A 22643-nucleotide genomic window follows, 5' to 3' on the forward strand; every position below is an offset into this window, starting at 1 on the left:
CCTCAAAAAAAAAAAAAAAATGTACATGCATCTTTCTATTCAGGAAACTCACTTGGTTGTTGTAGCCAGTGATCTCCCGGCTGAGAATAAAACTTAATTTCTGCAATTAAGAATTTACACGACACGCTTCATGTCAAAAAAAAGAAAAGAAAAAAAAAAGTGCCCGGTGCAGCTCTGAGCTCTGTTGGATGGGTTTGCTTTCACGCTTGAAAGAGTTTAGGCTATGTACAGTTTGTCTTTGTTCATGGACTCTTATTTTGATTATCTTTTGTCTTGATGTGCCTGTTTTCAGTTCCTGTGTATTTGGTATCTGTTTTCTTGTTTCCATTGCCATCTTGTTTGTTTCCATTGCAACCCTTGTTAATCTCCATGGCACCAAATCTTTTGTCATCTGTCATTGTCATCCTGTATTTAATCCCTCAGTAGTCTTCTGTTCATTGTCTTGTGCTGGTGTTTGTCTTTTATGGTTCCTGATGTTTATTACATGTGAGTTCATCGTTCAAGTTTAACGCTTAATTTCACATAGTCAATAGTTTCCCTCAACTGAAGCCCCATTAAGATAATGCATGTTTCAGCTTCATCAATTTACTGTTATCATTACATATAGCCAGATCCTGCAGTGCAGAACACATGGTAACACAGAATAACACCTGTGTAACTTGCCAAAATGTATTAGGACAATGTTTTTAGACGTTATGCCAGTCAATGCCAGAGGATGAACCTATTTAAAATTTTAACCATGTATGGAGAAGAACACAGCAAAAAAAAAAAAAAAAAAAAAAAAAAAATCTAAATTGGCAGTTGGCTCATGTATTTATGTTATTGTATCATATGTCTTAAATATTATATATCTGTTGGAAATCAATCCAGTCTAGATCATTCAGATGTTCTGAAATTTATTTGCAAATTTATCTTTGTAATATTTGTACAAATTTTGACCAGGAACATGAAAAACATAATAATCTGCGATGACTTTATCATCGTTTTCCGATCAGACAGCAGACAGTTCACAACCAGAAACGATGGGGAAATTTTTTTGTTGAAATATTGCATAGGCAGAACAGGGTAAATTGGACATTTTTAAAATATCATCTGCGTCTAGTTTCTACTGCGTACAGCAGGTGTCGCTGCTGTGTCTGTAAATTTCACTGTGGGCAGCAAATTTGTGAACCATGTATGGCGAATTTAAAATTAATGCAAATAATTATATCTTAACAATTATGTAAAAATCATATAAAATTATTGTAATCATTTGTAGGTTATGACACATACGATACTTGGTAAAATGTGCTGTCAAAACATAATCATGTCCCGTGAAAAAAAGTAATGTGGGTAATCAATTTCTATTATAGCCTATATCATAGCCTACTTATTATTATTTATTTATTTTTGTGAATTATAAATGGGAATGGGTATTATGGATTAAGTAGTAGCTACTGCAGGTTCTAATTAAATACAACAACACTACCCATATAGTTTTGTAACGTTTAATCGTGGGAAGAAGAAGTCATGCGTTTGCAGCAGTAAAAAATAGCCTAATATTAACCACTGAATTATTATGATTCTGAATGATTGGTAATAGTGTCATCATGTCATGCATCAGTAGAATTGTCTTTTTTTTCTTCAACGAGAGATTACTGCCATTAGAAATAGCCTACATGTACCAGATGTCCTCGGCGCACTTGCGCATTGGTGTTTTAAGATGGACACGCCTCTTGTCTCCAGTCATCCTAAATCCAATACCCCAACCGGAACGATTTCGACATCATATGAAAGCATTTCTGAGGACAAGCAAATGTTTTTTTTCTTCAAATGAAGACACAACCTGAGACCTGGTGCAGGACATATAGGTCCAGCATCCGCATCTGATTCCAGGAATGACATCTGGCCAGTGATGCAGTGGACAGATGCAGCATCATTTGTCACACAGAGCTGTAAGGGACAGCTCGAGGTGTATTTGGCCAAATAAATCCGGCCTGTTACTCGTTTAATTACTCATTCATTCTTTTTTATCGGGAATATGTCGTTGCTCGTACCAAGAGATAGCCTACACATGAAATCGTGTTGGAATTATAAATTATAGGAAACGGACGCAACACGTTGTTGGCTGGTCATCGGGAGCTCAAGGTGTCATTCAGCCTTTATTCAGTAAGTACAGAAGTGGCATTGCCTTACATGATGTAAATATATTGAGAGCACATTTCAGCATTCACGAATCGATCCAAAACCACAGATAAGCAGTCATCGTTTTGTTTTCGCGTGTAAACCAACCCACAACATTTATTTATTCATTTAATAGCTACAACCTGAGCATTTTATGTCTTTAAAACTTACCTTTTTTGGGAGCTTGTGATCCAAACATATTTTAAAATGATCACGTCATCAGCATTATGTTAGTTTGTGATTGTTATAACATTTATTGTCAAAACAATTTTGATTTTTGCAAAACATAACTAACTTAAAAATTATAATATTCGGGTTGTGAGGGGTTATTGGTGGGTGTGGACAGTTGCTCCAGTCAACTTGACAAGAGCTTGGATAATTTTTTGGTTGTTTACAAAAGATCATGTTTATCAGAAAGGAGTTAACATTAAATACAATTGGCTTTTTTATATCCTATTCCCGGATATATAATGTTATGATGAATTCCCCAGCTGTCATTTACTGAGAGAGAGAATAATTCTCAAATGTTGCCTTGGGCATCTGATGGCATCACTTACTTGAGTCAAACAGGTGTGTGTGTGTGTGTGTGTGTGTGTGTGTGTGTGTGTGTGTGTGTGTGTGTGTGTGTGTGTGTGTGTGTGTGTGTGTGTTAGTCATCTGATGCACAGATGTATGTCGACATATGCAGACCACCATCCCTGCATGAAAAAAACGCCTTAAGGAAAAATCGTGTTCGTCTTTAATTTGAAGTGAAAGCTGCTGACTCAGGAACTCAAGCACATTTTCTGCCACTGGAACTGATTTTAGTGTGAGTGTTTTGTAAAAGGAAATAAAAGCTAAAGGATCAGAGGATTAGTGAGTTAACTAAGCTCTGAGACATGCTCACTTGGTGACCTATGTAGATAACCAGGGTAGGCCTATGTCATAAACTGCTTATTTTTCTCAGATCTTGTGGCATATTCAATACTGTTATGTCAGTTGACTTTGGAAATATGTAGGCAATATTCTGCAAAATATGTGTAAATGATGCACTGTGCTGTTTGATCATGTCTGTGTTTTATTGTGTTGCATAGTTCTGTGCTTCTTAACCTTTGTGCAGTGATAGTTGTTATTTTGATACATTGAGACAATCTGTAAAAATCCTGCAGAGCTAAAATAGTCAGTTTGTTACTAGTAAACTCTTAGCAAATGAATCAAATAAATGATGACTGCAAATTAACAAGGTCTCATTTGCTACAAAGCTGTGACTATCAGACATTCAAAGGCCCAATGTGAAGTGAAAGCCTCTTAATTAAGACCCAATCAATGCTTTCTTTGGGTTTTCAATTTCAGGAGACTAATGGTAATAGCTTTGTGGTAACTGTACACCACAGTCTGAGTTTTTAGACTTTACACCAGTCTGCTGGTTAATTGAAACACTGGATGAAATCAAACAATGTAAACATTTAAAAGGAAATGAGTTCAATTTCATCTCTGTTATTTTATTAATGTTTAAACTTCCCAAAGAAAACGTGATTAGCCCTTTACCAGGTCTACACCAGATGAGGGAATTGCATTTCATCAAAAGCAAACAGAACTCATTATTTATAATCAACGAAGCTGTCCATACTGGAGTCCCGACAGAAAACAGTTCAGTTTTTAAACCATCTGGAATATTTTTTTTAATAGACGTCAACGTAAGGGCATTACTGCAGATGTTGTTTGTTTTTACAAACTGAGGGACAATTCAAAAGAACATCATAGATGCTATATTGTATTTTAAACATGAAGCATTCCTTTAATCATAATTCATAAACATGTCTTGGTGCTATGACATTTTTTATCTAAACGAATTGGTTTTCTGATAGCTTTCACTTTTACTTTTTGCAGCTTTCATTGTCAGCTTGTGCTTTAGAGTGTATATATATAATGGATTCAGGGGTTTGTGTTCACTGTGTGCTGTCCAGGCATTCCCTGAAGGAAAGGGACATACAGTCTGGAGTGAGTGTACTGTTTCCAGACTGCAGGAAAGAGAGAAGGTGGAGAGAGGGCACAGAGAAAACAAGAGAAGCACCTCGTTCATTATAACAGGAGTGATCTTGTGTCACACCTCTTGCTTGCAGTGTAGACAACTAATTAAAAGGAAAAAAAAGGATTTAAAACATTAATAATAACTAATTTTATAGTAGCTCAGCTGATGGAGTTTTGGTTCCTACTGTTGCATTTTTCACCTTTGTTGCCCTTTTTCACCATTGTTGCCATTGGCTTTTGGGAAGTGTTTTTTGCTAGTTTCAGCCTGACGCAGTTATCATTTTCACGCTTAGCACAATGTTGTTTAAGCGCCCATTTGTGGACCCATGGGCTGCTGGTCTATCAGGTGTGTTTTTGGCTCGTTGCTATGTTCAAGCAACTGAAATAGACTGCGCCAAAATATTTTTTTTTGTTATTTCAAGAGCGCATTCGTAATATGCGCCTATTGGAGGGTCCACAATGCGTGAACACTCTGCTTATTACACACACAGGGATGCACAGCAGCACACAAACATGCATTCAAAATAAAAGGATTACAATGTAAGATTATTATTGTGCACATAAAATTTATGTTTAATATATGGTGGAATCTGGCTTGTCCCGTAGATGGTCTGCTTGCGCGCTTTAACCTCGCGCACGAGCAGATCCGTTTGCGCTCTGGAGAAGCATTCAGTCTTTCTGGCTGCAAATTCCGTCACGGCAATCCACCATGGTGCGAGCACAACTGGCTTTTAAAGGGAATGAGAGATGAGACTCTGATTGGTTTATTGCATGTTACACGCAAAACACACCCATTACTCATTAAGAGAATAGGAACAATACTTTTTGACCATTTTTCCCGTCGTTAAACTTGCAAAAGCGGATTCAGACACGCCATAGACCAGTGCCCGGTTGCATAAAGCACCTTAAGTGAAATTTTCCCTTAAGTTTGCCCTTATGTTTCCCTTAAACCTAAGGGTGTTGCAGAAAAATACCCTTAAGTGTTACTTAACGTTTTTTTTAAGTGAAACGTCATAAACACTTCGAATTTCCCTTAAATGCTGTTTTTTCACTTAAGTAATCCCTTAAAAAGCGTTAAGTGTTGCATAAAACCCCATAACGGTCATTTCCCTAAGTATAACATAAGGTTTGGAAATCGTAACCTTAAGAGTAACGCAGACAAAAAATAAGACGACATGGCTGAATTTATGGAACCAGCTGAAGATCATTATGTGCCAAGAAGAATTTTTAGGGATAGGGAGAACCCTTTGGACCATCTTAGCAATGAAAAATTGTTGCAAGAATACCGCTTTGATCGACGCTCAATATTTGACATCACTAACAAACTAGACGGCGACCTTGACCGTGTCACACATCGCAACCACTCTTTACCTGCGGTGTTACAACTGCTTATAGCACTGCATTTTTTTGCAACTGGGAGTTTTCGACGATAGTGGGAGATGTTTTCCACGTTCACAAATCGTCTGTCAGCAGAGTGGTTCACTGGGTTGCGGGGGCTCTTTCCCGCTAGTGTTAGTGTTTTGCGTATCTATGGCAACAACAGACTTTTATAACGTGAATCCAGGATCGCTGTCGTGAAACACTTAAATGTTTCCCTTACCTAAGATAATCGTTTAAGAGATTATATGCAACACCCTTAAATTATTCTCTTAGGTAAGGGGAAATCGCCCCTTAAGTGTCATACTTAAGGGAAAAACTTAAGGTGCTTTATGCAACCGGGCACATGCACTTAGATCATTAAAATATCATGGTTTATGTCAGATCAACCTGTTATACTCAGCATATCTGCAATTATGTCTGTAATTTGGTCTTTAACTCTTGCTAGTCTTGTTATGTATCATTTCTGAAGACTAAATGAATAGTGTGTCTGCTCTATGTTATCTGAGTTTTGCAAAGAAGGATTTCAATCCTATAATATTTATGCATTTCTTGTCTTCTTCCAGTGGGATGACGTCTCAGCGTGTGTCCTGTCACAACTCCCCCTGTCCCATCTCCTGTATCCCTCTCATCTGCCCATCTGTGAGGTCCTGACGCCAGCAGGGGCTCATGAGACGCTTTGTGTACTGTAAGGTGGTGCTGACCACCTCTCTGGTCTGGGTGCTAGTGGACGTCTTCCTGCTGCTGTACTTCAGTGAGTGCAACAAATGCGATAGCAAGAAGGAACACTCGCTCCTGCCTGCGCTCAGAGGTGAGTCAGACCGTTTAACAGAATGGTATGGGTTATTCATTACCTCCAGGAGTCCACTGTTCATATTTACTGCCTCCTAAAGGAACACTCCACTTTTTTGGGAAATAGGCTCCTTTTCCAATTCCCCCAGAGTTAAACAGTTGAGTTTTACTGTTTTCGAATCCATTCAGCCGATCTCCGGGTCTGGCGGTAGCACTTTAAACATAGCTTAGATTATTGAATCTGATTAGACCGTTAGCATCTCTCTAAAAAAAAATGTCTAAAGAGTTTTGATATTTTTCCTATTTAAAACTTGACTCTTCTGTAGTTACATCGTGTAGTAAGACAGACAGAAAATTAAAAGTTGCGATTTTCTAGGCCAATATGACTAGGAACTATACTCTAATTCCTGCGTAATAATCAAAGAACTGTGTTGCCGTACCAGTATCATTGCGCCTGCTGGTACGACAGCAGTTCCTTGATTATTACGCAGGAATGAGAGTATAGTTCCTATATATTGGCCTAGAAAATTGCAAATTTTCATTTTCTTAGTACACAATGTAACTACAGAAGAGTCAAGTTTTAAATAGGAAAAATATCGAAACTCTTTGGACATTTTTTTGAGAGAGATTCTAATGGTCTAATCAGATTCAATTATCTATGCTAAGCTATGCTAAAAGTGCTACCGCCAGACCCGGAGATCGGTTGAATGGATTCGAAAACGGTAAAACTAAACCGTTTAAAAACTAAAACTAAACTCTGGGCGAGTTGGAAAATGAGCCTATTTCCAACAAAAGTGGAGTGTTCCTTTAAGATGGCTCGTTGTGCACCCGTGCAGATGTGTTTGTGTACTTACTTATACACTCACTTTGTAAATATAATGATACGCATACAGCCTGTATTTGAAAGGAATAGTTAAACCCACAATGAAAATGGTTACCATTTACTGTCCTCCCAGAGCTGTCTGACATTCTTTCTTCTGTGAAACACAAAATGTCAGGTTTTTGTTCAGATTGCAGGTTGCTTTATTTTATACAACCAATACCTCTGAGGGCAAATGCAGACCTTGCAACACATCCGTTTGAATGTTTTCCAAAGCACAAATAACATTTGAGCGGAACATTTTCAGTAAATAATGGAGGCAAGTGAGAACGATGCAGGAGAACGATCATTTTAACTAATTGATATCACCATACTTCGCCAGTGATGTTTAAAAATGCAAATGGAGCCTTATCTAATTGAAAATGGACTCATTTACCGGTACATACATTATTCCAAAACATATAAATCTGAACAAGTCATGTTACAAATTCTTACTTAATTTTCATATTAGAGTTATAGGTTTTTACAGGGGGGATTTTGAATATCTCTTTTTCTCACTCCATAAAATAAAATAAAAATATTGTAAACAGTCAGTAGAAAAAAATCACTGTGTTTTTAGAGAAAAAAATGTATGCAAAATATGAAAAAACTTTCATAAAAACCTTTAGAGAATAGATATGAATAAAAATGTAAAGTTGTATGCAAGTGCTACTAAAGTGGAGATTTCTGGCTCAGTGCAGGAGAAAAATAAACTGCCTTAAAAAATTGTATTGTAATAAAAATCTTCTGACACAAAATATAAAGTGTAATAAAATAAACAGTTAAATATGTATTTTGGATGTTTTATTTCCAGTAGTCTGAAGTTTTACACAACACAAGGGTGATCATTCCTTTAAATGGGCATAACAACACAAAACAAAACAAAACAAAACAACAATAATTTAAATCAAGATACTTTTCAAGCAGAACTTTCAATATGAAGTGAATTGTCATTGTTTTCTGGCCTTGAAATCTCCTGAAGTGTGCTCACCAGCTGCTCATTTCTCACTGTTTAATCCCAGCATCATCAGATCCTTGTCCTCACTTCAATGCTCTGCCTGGTAAACAGGTTTAACTCGTACCGTAAGCTGCTTTCAGGTTTAGATGTGGCCCACCAACAACCATAATCACAGTCTTTTTCTGAGCCTCATCAAATGTCTTGTTATGTATTCAGATTCTGTGGTCTGCTTGTTGCTTCTAATGAAGTGGACAAACAGGAAGCTTGTGTCTGTCTGAAATACAATCTGTATCCATGCATTCAGGATTTAATAATGGCAGGAAAGCAATTAGGGTATTAAACAGTCAGATGAGGTCTAAGCAGCCACAATGCTGAAAGAGCAGGGCTTAGAAGCACTGCAGTCTGTCGGCTATTTGCGATAGATTGCTTTTTTCATAAGGACGGACCAGCTTAAAGATCTTCTCTTATTGAGGTCATCACCACTGATTAGCTAGCCCTGATGGCAAGAGGTGGTTATCTAAAGGTTATGAAATACCTACTTGAACAGGTACAAAACTTGAAAGTTCAGTTTCAAGCTGGGAATTGTATACATTTCAGCAAGCCACCTGTACAGTACAGTGCAGATACCAACGTGCAGTAGGCCTATACGGATTTTAGATCCATAATTGCTGGTTAATTATTACCTTTATATTTAAGCTTGAATTCTTATTACCTACTGATTCTCTTAATTAGTTTGTTAATTATAGAGTTTGACTTCATTGGCTAGCAAATATCTTATATAAAAATGAATTGGCAGTTGGCACAGTTCTTCACTGATTTTCTGATGTGAATCTATCCTTATTATGCCTAGTCTTCATATTATTTCATAATGCAGAACTATGTTTTTACATTTTCTGAAAAAAAGGTGAATGGCTATTGATGGTTTCCGTTGCACAGCTCATTGCCACAATGCTAGTGTGTTGTCAGTGGTTGCTAGGGCATTACTATAAGGTTGCTAAGGTGTCCTGAGTGTATTTAGATGGTTGCATGAAATTTCTATAGTGATTGCATACTAACTGGCCCAAGACAAAAACAGCAACCCATGCTCATTGGGAAAATTGGGGAACACTGCTAAATGACATTATGGTGCTTCAATCGGGACTTTTAAAATGGAATGTCCAGTGAGTGGAGCTTAAGCGTTTTCAGTTTTATCCAAAACAGATGAATGTAATCTTCTTGTAATGTGCAAGCAGACTCAAAAATCAAGGAGAGATGTATCTAAATGCAGGTTGACTTTAATGATATAAATGATGAAGGTAACAATGAAGGAACGCAAGGAAACTAAGAGATCAAACTGAGAACTACCACATATGACATCCATGGAAGGATAACCACCAATTCCAAAAATGAACATGTGAAACACAGGGGTATATATACACAAGCAAAGACTCACCTTGGAACAATCAAGACTAATCGATGGGATAAACTACAAAGAACTACAAAGATGACACCAGGAACAGGATGTAACTCAAGGTTAATAAATGTTCAAACGCAACACAAGGAACATGTAAAAGGGCGGCTCAAGGAGCCAGGGTGGAGCTCCACTGGTGGAGCTGGAAATCACCACGGTGGAGCCTGCGACTGCAGAGAGCCAGGAGGCCATGGTAGAACAGAGATGGGGAGACAAGAGTGTTCAAAGACGGCCTCTGTGACCATGACAGAGAGCACAGAGAGTTCCGAAACGGCCTCCCTGGCCCTAACAGAGCTGTCAGGGGGCACAGAAGGATGGCCTCTATGGCTGTGGTGGACAGCCTCTGAACCAACAATTTGGAAGGATTCGCAGCATATGACGTTATGCCTACTTTGTCTGGATCCGAAGAGTTGGTGTTGACCCATCTTTCAGAATCAACTTTTTTTAAATCCAGCGTTGAAAAGCAGACAAAATGATTGCCGCAAAAGTATAAGACTTTAGCGATTTTCTTCGGGACATTTCCTTCTAAAAATATTTTTAACCACCATGTCCTCAGTGACTCAGTGATGGTGGGAGTCATTGGAGACTCTTATGTTCATTGGTGCATCCCATACCACAACACTTGTAATGCCTATTTGGCGCAGACACTGTACATCTTCAGCTGCTACAGCGAGGATAAAGAAATGGTGGACTCTGTGCTTCTCATTCAGGGCTGTGTTTGTGCTAATGGGGCAGATCCTCACCGTGGGGCAGATCCTCACTGTGGGCGGGGCTTCTCTCTACTACAATGATGTCATTGTAGGGGGGAATCTGATTTAGCTTGTTTGAAGAGACTGCTTTTGATTTATGGGAATTAAAAAAATATATATGTTTTTTACTATTATAGGCTGGTTGTTCTCACTCACTGTGGACACACATTGGTGTTCAAACATCTTATAAAATGGAATTTTGCATAATAGGTCGGAGGTCCCCTTTAAGACATGTTTTTTTGGGGGCATTACATAATGGCGAATATACAGTAAATTGATAAGCACAAACCTTAGTAAATCACCTTGCATGGTTCATTTAAATACTCTCCCATAAATTTTGCATCTGGAAGGGAATTTTCTACAAATGCATATCCAATAAGGGCAGCTGCAAAAATAACCATGTCCACACCTTTTCAGCACAATTTCTTTTCACTGTGTGCCATTAGTAGCCTAAATCCTGACAGTATTGTTTTTACGCCAAAAGAGGGTTTGCACTGGCGCAAGATTGTAGTTAATCTGGCCCTAAGTGTAGTAATAGTAATGGAAACACCACTAACTAATGTGATTAGTCTTGTCCAGTCTTTAGAGTTTCCTTCTATTTCATGTCTCTGTAAAATTATATCTACTGGAGATACATTTTCAAATATCCTATCTAAGGAAGATTTGACTTTTAGTCTGTTCAAAAGATAAAACAAGTTTTTTTTATTTTTAGCTTTACTGTGCAGCGAAATATGAAGTTGTTTTTGCTGCAGTAGATGTATCACAAAACAGCCACATTAAAGAGAGGACAGAGATTGCTACAAGTTTTGATCCTATTGCTTAATAAATAGTGTACTGGGATCAATATAGTAATGCAGTGGGGTATTGTTGCTTCCACATTTTAATTGCTACACCATTAAGTATACATCAACCTCTTCCCAGACTGAGAATGCAACAGAGCTTTACATTCTAATAAAACTGCTTAGTGAGTATTAATTATTTAACATATTTTATACATCTTTATGGGTAACTCTAGAGAATCTATTTAAAAGGGTCAGATCGACTCTTTTTTTTCACTTTGTCTGATATCTTGGATTTATATTTTTTTATTATTATTAAAACAGTACATTTTGACACAGTACATTGTCTTCTTTGCTGCTTTGCAATTTATCCAGAATGTGGTGTCTTTCCTTTTCAAAAAGCTTAAAATACTGCTTACGAAGCAACTCACTAGGTTTTGGAACAGAGAGTATGGGACAACTTTTTCAGATAAATTTCAATGACATGATATTATGGGCTGTCCTTGTGCTCAAATGGATGCTATTTTTGGATTAGGCAGCTAAGTAAGAGAGCAGTGTGTAAGGGTATATGAAATCCCCCGGTGTTCTGCTTTGAAATATTGTGAAGGTTGAAGACAGACGATAAGAAGCGATGCTGCAGAGTTTCATTCTTGCAGTTATTGTCAAAGACCTTGATAAGTTGCTCTTCGTCATACTGCAGTCACAGCACTCCTTCTTATATTGTTGTGTTTAGCTGCATCATATGCGGTTTTCTGTCAGTATTCATAAAGCCATAATTTCATGCATACGCTCTGCAGAGTAATCCTGTCTAAACCTGCCACTGCAGACCACCAGGTTCACCCTGACCTCTTAACTGAGAAACCCAACAGATCAGACAAGCCATTACTGAGGACTGTGATTGGCTGAGAGAGGTTTGGATTGAACCCTCTTAACCTGGTCTTCTGCAGATTGATTTATCGCTCTGGGAGAGCTCAGACTGTACATGTAGGTTTATAGAAGACAGTGATAAAAACCCTCAAATAATATTGTAGAATACAAATCACAGTGATGTGACGTAAGACGCTGATGACGTGTTATCTGGTGCGCCCGAGCTTCGTTTACAGTCTGAGGGAGACGCACGCTATATTCAAGCTATTCTACATTGTTTGCGTGGATATCATTTTTTTAATGGTGCATAAATGTGCATGTCGCGGATGAGACACTTTTACAGCGTGCGTTTCCCTCAGTCTATAAATGAAGCTCGGGCGCACCAGATAACACGTCATCAGCGTCTTACGCCATCAGCATAACTGTGAACGATTGACAACAGACCCGGGAGGGAATACAATGCTGAATAAAGTCTTATTTTGTGTTATTTTTGGATCAAAAAGTATTTTCGATGCTTCAAAAACTTCTAACTAACCCACTGATGTCACATGGACTACTGTGATGATGTTTTTATTACCTTTATGGACATGGACAGTATACCGTATATACAGTTTCAATGGAGGGACAGAAAGCTCTCGGACTAAATCTAAAATATCTTAAACTGTGTTCCGAAGATGAACGGAGGTCTTACGGGCTTAGAACGACATGAGGGTGAGTCATTAATGACATTATTTTCATTTTTGGGTGAACTAACCCTTTAACAGCCACATTGTGATACCCTAGTAACCACTTGGAATGTATCCTAGCATTGTGGCAGTGAGTTTGCCCAGGGCAAAACCACTCACATTTTCTTCAGAAACTCAAAAAACTTATTTTTTGATAACAGTTCTTATCTGTTGGCTGTTTAAATGATGATGCATTTGTTTTTGTGTTTACTTGTATAAATACTATTTTTGTTTTCATTTTCTAGTAATCAAGATGCAGGGCAGTCTGTAGGAGGGTGAAAATCCTGGAAATGATTCACTAGCAAACGTGTGCTATTTTAATGTTTTTGAAGGAGCATCTTCAGTTACCACAGTGCAAATATGGGCTTAACCAACTCTATCGTGCTTAATATGCAAATTTCTAAGGCATCTAAATTATTAACAAAAGTTTTCTTAAAAGTCTGTTCTACACAATCTTTTCCATGCCTCCTGTCATCTCACTGTGTAACAGTGACTACGTTTACATGCAGCCAATAACCCGTTCAAAACCGGAATATTAGCAATAACCCGGTCGCGCACGGCCATGTAAACACCGGCAAAAACCCGGATATGCTCATATCCCGGTTTTTAAAAACCGGGATATTATACCTGGGGTACCCCTTTTCTAACCCGAATATTTGGTCATCATATCCCCATCAAAATGTGTGTTCTGCGCATGTTCTATTCGCAAGGAATCTTGGTCTTTTGAGTAGAGATGGCGCATAAAAAAACCCCGCGTGCAGTATAGCGGAAGTAAACAAGTCGAGGTTAACATGGCGAGACGCAGCACAGCACCACACTTTTGGAGCGAGGAGGAGACCAATTTCTTTATATGTGTGGCACAGCTCCAGCTACATTTCCCATCTCTTGCTCAATTTCTCTCCTTCTATTAATAAAGACCATGAGGCACAGTAGTGTCAAGTGCTGCTGGTGGATCAGTACCAGCGCCAAAGCGCAAACAAAGACTATCGCTATCTGCCCCAAACTATTCATTATCCGCCTGCTGCTGCTGTTGTTGCTGTTGTCTTTGGATACAGGAAGAAGAATCGGAAATGACGCATATTGCGTCTTAATGTTGTCCGTACGTCCAGACGCTAACGTGCGTCGCCGTTTACATCGGGATATTGGCGACTGATTACACATTCCAAGTATACAGGAGTAACTCTCTCTGCTCACGCATGTAAACGAGTTATCCCAAATGTTTCAGAAACTCGAATAGTGACCTTAACCCGAATTTTAACAGCTTGTAAACGTAGTCATTGTGGCTGCTAGCCAACACATATGATGAAGGATACATATTTAAAAAACGTATTACCATAAAAAAAAAACACGCAGGAGATCACTAGAGTATCAAGGAATAAACGCAAACCTCACATGTCAATAGTCGCATTTCCATTATCCTTCAAATTGCACAAATTGAAATTGCAAATTGAATATACGCCCAATGGAAACACGTAAATTTCGCAAAAACTCCCATATATCTCAAAACAGTGGTTTTCAATAGTGGTTTTTCAGGCAATTTGAAAAAGGAATATTTCGCAAACCTGCAATGGAAACAGTTTATGCGCATTTACAGGTCGCCTGACATAGATGGTGTGGTATGTTTGGACAGAAGACGAGACAGACTCCTTTATTAAACTCATAAAAGACAAAAGAATTACGTGAATACTGGATTCTAAACAACACATAAATGCTACAATCAAGACCTTGAAGCAGAGATGAGGGAGAAACACCTCATATGTGCTACTCACAAGTATAAGGGTCTTTCCTTGTCATTAATGCTTGGATAACACACCTATGTCTCCATCGATTTAAAACAATGGCTAGTGCGGTGGCTGAGATATATGTAAAGCTACCAAGATCTATTGCCATGATTTTTGGAATGAAAAAAAAAATATATATATTCAGTCTATTTTGAAATTTAATAGAATTTAAATTAATAAGTAATTAAATTAATAATTCGGTGTCATTAAATTAATGACACCAAAACGGCGTCATTTCGCAATAGTTTTTTTTATTGACATTTAGAAAATATAATTCTGTAAATCTGAAATTTTAATCCGCAAATCTGTAATGGAAATGCGTCTAATGACAACAAACAACTGAAATCACACAGTTCTTTAGTCCATTAGTTCATGCCCCATGTATTTACAGCCCATAAATACATGGGGCATGAACTAAAGGACTAAAGTACAGAATTTCAAAATAAGAGTCCACACATCAGAACGTAAACCTGGCACAACAACCCTCCTGCTGGAAGGCTTGTTCCCACGCTATAACCAAAAGTCCAACAGTGGAGGAAAGATGGAGCTTTTGGAGGTAGACGCAGGAGGGTGACTCCACCGCAGAGCCAATAGAAGGAGGAGACATGTTGGAGCCCTGGTGGACTGTTTGGGTAAAATCTGGGCTAGAAGAGGTGGAGAAGCTGATGGTTCAGGGCATAGACTTAAAAAAAAAAGACGGACGACGCCCCTTCACTCTCTTCCATTGATGAAAAGTGAAGCCGCCAGAGTCTTAATATGGCACTGACATCTTGCGCTGATTTGGGACCTGCTTCTGCGCAGTAGTGATCGCGTGACACAAGTCTGCGCAGTATAGTGTGCCAGAAGTAAAGCCACGATATCAAGGCCCCGCCCTCACTCCTACTGAAACGGTTACTACAAAGTTTACTGTGAGAAATAAACAGTTACGGACATGTAGAAATTAAGGTTGAAGATCCAATCTCCTCCCGAAAATCCCCCAAAAAGTAATATGGTGCCTCGGTGACTATTTCGTCTAGAGAAGCTGTCATTACAGCTGTCAATCATGACGTCACATTCCCATTTTTATATCAAATAACAAACCAAGATCAAACTTATTTTTTTAAAAAACTAACACTTAGGGCCCTATTTTAACGATCTGAAATGCAAGTATCAAACGCGAAACGCAAGTAACTTTGTGGGCGGATCCCAGGGGCTGTTGCTATTATACCGGCGGGATAAATTACTCTTGCGCCCCTACGCAAATCTAAAATGGGTTGGTCTGAAGTAGCTTCATTACTCATAGGTGTTGTTTGGGCGTAACGTGAAATAAACCAATCAGAGCGTCATCTCACATTCCCTTTAAGAGCCGGCGCGCTTGTTCCATGGCGGATTAATATTATAACGGTGGATTTGCCAGGCGCACGCCAGAAGCGGTTCACAGCCGAGGAGACCGACGTTCTCGCCAGGGCCGTAAAACACAGAGAAGTGACATTGTATGGGGATGGGAGAAGCCCACCAAAATAAGCTTCGGTTAAACAGGCGTATAATAATTTGGGTAAATGTGTAAGCTAGATTTATGCCTATTTTTTTCACATCTTCACGGACACAACAATGATTTCCCTAGTGTGTTTTTTGATTTGCAAAAATAAAAACTGCTGCGCCTGTTTAGATTAGAGAATCAAAGTGTGCGTTGTTCACACACTACATAATGGCCAAGCACGCACCCTTAAAATAGCATATGACTAACGCGCAACGCGCCACTATCTTTAGACTAAGTTTTTCCTGGTCAGTGGTGGAATTGTTTTATAAAACCACAAAATAGCACCAGGGAACTTTCGCGCCGGAACACGCCTCCTCTTTCCGCTGAACCAGGGTGACGATGAGCCAAGGTGGAGCTAGAGGGACGAGGGAGCTCGAGTTGCATATTTTGCTCAGATCAGTCCTCTGATTTTTTTTCTTTCTCTAAAGGTAAAAAAAATAATAATAATAATGTTGATTAGCTTGCTCTCTTTGCCATCTCTGTTTGATTACGGTGTTAAGTCAAATTTCAAGGACAGAAATTGTCTGTGTTGATAGATCCTATAATATGCATCAATGGTTCAGAACCTGGTTGCCAGTTTAGATTAATTTTAGATGCAGTGAAGGCTCTGAAAGTCTTCTTTGTGTTCATATGCCACATGTGTAATATGTGGTTGTGATATCTGAGCTTGAGTATTTACAAGCCATTTTATTTCCATATGTGAAGTAAATTGCAAATATCAAGTGAAAAGGGATGCTCAACAAGAAATAATGAAGGGCAGGACTTTATTTTATTTTTTTTCCAGTGGGAATTGATTAAATAATTACCTTTAATTTCAATGCAAATTGCTAATTTTTTTATGTCAAAACGTGTGTGCAATAAATATATGGGCGAGCACAAGGTTTAGACAGAGTGCCATGCAATTTTTATAAATAATCCACACTGAATGTCACCCTGCTTTCTCTGTTCCAGCGGTGATGTCGCGCACCTACGTGGCTCCAGGTGAAATGGGGAAGGCTGTGATTATTCCCAAAGATGAGCAGGACAAAATGAAAGAGCTCTTTAAAATCAATCAGTTCAACCTGATGGCCAGTGACATGATCGCGCTCAACAGGAGTCTGCCAGATGTTCGGCTGGACGGGTGAGGACGCGTGTGTTTGTGGAGACAAACGCTTCATGATCACATTAATGACACTAGTCACAGGATCCAATCTGCTGCCAAAATACCAAAAACACAAATCCTCTTTTATTTGTTGTCCTTTGTGTTTTATGAAGAAATATTTCAAGAAAGACAATGACAAGAAACTCAAATTAGACTTTTTCTGTTTATTTTTTAATGATATAAACAGCAATGATTTATCATTTTTATAGTGAAAACTACAGACACTGAGTTTCTGTGGCTAGTTGCATTTTGTGCATTTATTAAATGAATGGCATGTGTGGTTACCTCGAAATTCGTGGTTACATTTGCCATCAGCCCCGCTAGCCTGATTGAGTTAGACACTTCAAATTTTACATGAGAGTCCCTGTCTTCATAGAAACAAATTAGCCTCAAGGACTTTCCACAATGAAACAGTTTCAGTTTAAAAATAATATTTTGATGTGATTTTTTTTCTCATGAACAACTCATCAAAATGTCATAATATAAGGCCCCAGGTATGACATAATTTTTAACTAAATCTGGCCATAGCAAAGTTTGTTAAGAGTTTGCTTCCATGGTTCCAAACAGCTGACCAGTGCATACTTTCTAGAAAACTTTGTGCTGGCTGTCAAACACATTCAAACTTCTATTGGTCCATGATGATTGGATATAGGATATATTACATAATAGGTTGGTGTGCTCTGGATGCAATGAGGTATTTGTCATTGCAGTGTCATCAACGTTTTGTGGTTTTGTACACATATATTCTAAATCTAGCAATTTTTCTGGGAGAATAGGGTAAGATTATGAATTAATTAGATAGTCGTGTTAGTTGAGCTGATATATTGTGCGCAAATATCAACCAAAAATACACAAGCCCAATTAGATGACAAAATAAAGCAAACCATGGAAGTTTGGATTTTTTTAAGGTCAATACATATGTTTAATATGTACTGAAAACATCTGTCCGTCTGTTTTAGAAATTTTGATTTAAATGATTTAATTGAGTTAAAATGTTTTAAACATCCTTTTTGTCATGAGATATTTTTTAATTCACTTTCAACAAGAATAGTTTAAGGATTAAAACATATTGTTTAGTTACTGCTTAATATTATTATTATTATTTATAATTGTTAAAGCTCCAGAGTTTTTGTCGTACAGTAGTTTGTTTCCTGAAGCATTTAACTGTCACTACACATTCCCTTAAGATTTTAAAATGAAGCATTAAAGTCAAACAAATGGGAAGAAACGGCGAACAAAAATGCCATATCTTTCGTAAACTGCAGAGCAAATGCTTCTTCCAAGAGAATCATTCATCAATGAATGCAGGGAGGGGTGACATCCTTCAGTATGCTGAACAGTGGCATAACTCAAACGCGCCAGATGAATGTGGCATGTCTTGCTCTAACAGCTCTCTGGGATTTCATTATGTAACTCGAATGGCTCTTTGGATTCTGTAAACAAAGACCTTTTTCATTGCACTGAGAAAGAAAGAGGGAGAAGAACAACTAGATTTTTACACTTCCTGAAGAAAACGTCAGTGGTGCTTGCTTTAAGTTTGCTAAGGTGTTATTCTGAGTGGTTTTAAGCTTGCTACTATGTGTTTCTTGACTATTAAAGATCATTGGTAGTTGGTTGCTTGCTAGCCTAAGTTAATAGAGCCCACGTCCAAGTCTAGAAATTTTGGTTTAAAAATATATATTGCTCGGGTCTCTCCTTAAATTTAAGTCTGTGGAATAGTTTTGCTATTTTATCATCTACCGGGTGAAAATCGTCAGCTGGACAATGAAATTGTTGAAAATGTCAGATCACTTTCAAAACTAATAGCCAACAAGCTACTTGATTTGAGGAATCATTTATGACAATACCAAAGTGTGGATCGTGTGTTAAATAACATGCTTAAGTTTAATACTTTGTGGTAATGGGCATCTATGAGCAATAGAAATAGTGAAGCACTATTCATGAATATTTTAGAAAAACATGTAAGAAAACCTTGGGGTGATATTAAATCAATTTGTCTCCCAGAGCAACAACATTGGTATAATATTGCTGTAAAATAACTCAGCAGCTCTATTGTTTGTGCAATTCACTCACTGCCTACAGCAGAAATCTCCCGTGGGTCGCTGTGGTATTCATAGATAGATGCTGCATGCCATCATCTGTAATCTGTCTCCAGTTTGTACCCTTTTGCCCCCACCCTGTCTGTGCACACAAAAATAATCAGAAACCTCCTTCCCTAGCTGCTCATCCATCTCTTTTCATTCCCTCTCTCATTCTTTGTTTTTCAGCTCACTCCATCTCCAGTGCAGTTTCATGGTTTATTCTCTTGGTGATGCTAGACCACTAGCTAATGTGGCTACATTAGGACAGCAGCTGAATACACTTGTCAGTCATGTTTGAAGTGCTTGATATAGTCCTTTTTATTCACTTTATGGAAGAGAGAGATCTGATTCTGTTACTGAAGTGATTTTGGCTTTTACTGTATAAAGAGAACCATTTAATGCTATTTTCAATATCGGTATTTGACGAAGAGGGTAAATATCTTGCTTGATAGATAATTAGATACCATAATTACCATGTTTTTAGCAAAAAGCATCTTCATTGAGAGCCATTCAATAGTCATGTATTCTAATTAAAAATTTGCAAGCAACATATATTTCCCAGTCTGCTGAAGAGGAGTTAGTTTTGTGTTTGAATGAAATCAGTGTACACTATCATTGTCAGAGATCAACAATGATTCAATGTTGTATTAATGCAACCTGGGGAAAATGTGCTTGAAAGCTATGCACGAAATGATAGAATGATGCACAAAATACAAAAAGAAAAATTATTGAAATTTTAACCTTATGGTTTTAAGGAAACATTCTTGTCCTGTCACCACATAACTATGTATTAATACACAACATAATCCATACTAAATAGCAAATATCATCTGCTAGTTAATATTGTCACAAAATGTAAACTATATTATTGCCCACCCTTATGTTTACTTGCATACATTCAGTACACTTGCGCAAAACAATATATACTCTCTATATATATAGCAAATCTTGGCTGCTTGATTGTTTGTATCGCCACAATATATTTTATATATTTATATTTATTTGTATTGTGAAAGGTCAAATAAAACTGACTGACTTGACTCAGTCTAAACATGTTTCTGTTCTTGTCTGTTCCTCAGCTGTAAGACGAAGACATACCCTGATGACCTTCCAAACACCAGCATTGTGATCGTGTTTCATAATGAGGCATGGAGTACACTCCTAAGAACCGTACACAGCGCCATAAACCGCTCGCCCAGACACCTGCTGCTTGAGATACTACTGGTGGATGATGCCAGCGAGAGAGGTCCTAATCACATCACTTAATTTACTGATTACCGTATATTAATTATGCTTCCATGTTGATCTGTTCCTTTGGTATCACACTAGCAGTCAATGGCAGAATAACTTTGTGCAATTCTGCAACCCCTAATCCAGAAAAGTTGGGACATTTTGTAAAATGAAATAAAATCAAGAATCTGCGATTTGTTAATTTTCTTTAACCTTTATTTAACTGACAAAAGTACAAAGAAAAAATGTCCAATGGTTTCAATGTTTTAAGTGTATTTTGTACATATAAACCAATTTAGATATTGATGGCTGCAACAACACTCCTACGTTGGGGCAGAGGCAAAATAAAAGTGTAAAAAGACTATAGAATATCTAACTTAAACTGTTGAAACAGTCCACCATTTACAGGTGAACTGGTAATAGGTGAGGGTATCGTGTTTAGGTATAAAATGACCATGCATCAAAGACCCAGTCGTTGCAAGAAAGGCATGGCTTTGCGCCAAATTTCATGAGAGAATTGTCAAACAATTCAAAAATCACATTTATCTATGCAAGATTGCAAAGAATTTTGGTGTTTCACCTACTACCATATATAATGTTGTGAAAAGATTCATGGAATCCAAAGAAATCTCAGTCCATGTAGGGCAAGGCAGGAGACCTCTGTTGAACGTGCATGACCTTTGACCCCCTCTGATGGCATTGCATGAGAAACCGTCATGCTACTCTGTTAAATACAGCCACATGTGCTCAGGAGCACTTTGGAAAACCGTTGTTACTTAAAGGGGAACTTGGTAACTCTAGCCATTTCTTCACTGATTTTCACTTTTCTAGTCACATGTTTTCTCAACAAGCTCCCCCTACAGCTGTGGAGCTTATATTTCACAACACTGTTGTAAATAAAACTCACTTGTGGCACCCTCCTTTCTACCGCTGCTCATGTGCATTTGTTATTATCGGAGCCGGACAACTTTATCGTGTGTAGCTATGTCTACTGAGGTGGGTAATACATCATACACACAGTATCATAAAACATGTGTTTATGTCGAATTGCCGTAAAGCACTTTGTGTTTCTCGCTCGTTCTCACTTCTCACAAGACTTCCTATTTCCAACTTACCGGGACAATTGTCCCCATGTTGCAAGGTTGGTTTTCCGCCTGGGAACGCTAGGGGGAGGGTGGGAAGTCACCATTTTCACCAGAACAGGTTATTTAACCATCCAAATGATTTCTAAACGGGTTTATTAAGTTGAGATACTTGCCAAGTTCCCCTTTAAAACAGTCTGCTACTGCATCAAGAAATCCAACTTGAATCTCTGTTACGCAAGGAGAAAGCTATACATCTGATCAATGCAGCGTGTTCTGGACCCGAGCTCCTCTCAGATTATCAAAAACATAGTGGAAATGTATTCGGTGGTCAGATTAGTCCATGTTTCAGCTTATTTTTGGGAAAAAAACTGACTTTGATTTTTCATTCCCAAAGACGAAAAGGACCATCCAGACTTTCATCAGGGACAGGCACAATGTCCTATTTTGTTATGGTAGGGGGTGCATCAGTGCAAACGGCATGAGTGGTAAGGCACCACTTATGTGGATGCATATTTTAAGATTGTACATAGATATATACAGCCATCAAGATGACATCTTTCCTGGGAAGCAAGACAATGCCAGGCCTCATTCAACAGAGTGGTTTTGAAGACACTTACACCATAGCATGGATGTGTTTGACTGCCTTCCTTCAGTCCAGATCTGTCTTCTACTTAAAACTTGCACATTCATGAAAAGAAGAATTACACAACAGCCCCCAATGGACTGTTGAGCAGCTGTCTTGTATCAGTTGAGATTGGACAAAAATTCTACTTGCAAAACTTCAACAATTAGTATCCTCAATTCCCAAACATTTAAAAAGTGTAATTAAAAGGAAAGGTGATGTGACAGAGTGGTAAACATGACTCTGTCCCAACTTTTTTTTAGAGTGTGTTGCTGCCATAAACTTAAGTTGGTTGGTGAAAACCTTTGAACAAATCACAGATTCTTGAATGTCCCAACTTTTCTGGATTTGGGGTTGTACTTTCTATACAGTCCATTTAGTTCATAAACGTCATCCAGCTTCTTAGATACAGTAGGGCAACATTAACATGTGTTGTCCACCATAACTCATGTAGA

General features: G+C 38.1%; 1 protein-coding gene across 3 annotated transcripts in view; it reads left to right on the plus strand.

Annotated features, from left to right (window-relative positions):
• Window positions 1-1717: 1717 nt before the first annotated feature.
• Window positions 1718-22643, plus strand: part of galnt13 (polypeptide N-acetylgalactosaminyltransferase 13) — a 110866-nt gene continuing 89940 nt past the window's right edge. For all 3 annotated transcript variants that reach the window (XM_079619941.1, XM_079619939.1, XM_079619940.1), the window contains exons 1-4: window positions 1718-2148; window positions 6117-6361; window positions 16981-17149; window positions 20331-20497. In XM_079619941.1, coding sequence (XP_079476067.1) covers window positions 6220-6361; window positions 16981-17149; window positions 20331-20497 — 478 coding nt within the window. In that variant the 5' untranslated portion in view covers window positions 1718-2148; window positions 6117-6219. The remainder of the gene's footprint in view (window positions 2149-6116; window positions 6362-16980; window positions 17150-20330; window positions 20498-22643) is intronic.

Source organism: Phoxinus phoxinus (assembly GCF_949152265.1).
Source record: "Phoxinus phoxinus genome assembly, chromosome: 7".
NCBI lineage: Eukaryota > Metazoa > Chordata > Actinopteri > Cypriniformes > Leuciscidae > Phoxinus > Phoxinus phoxinus.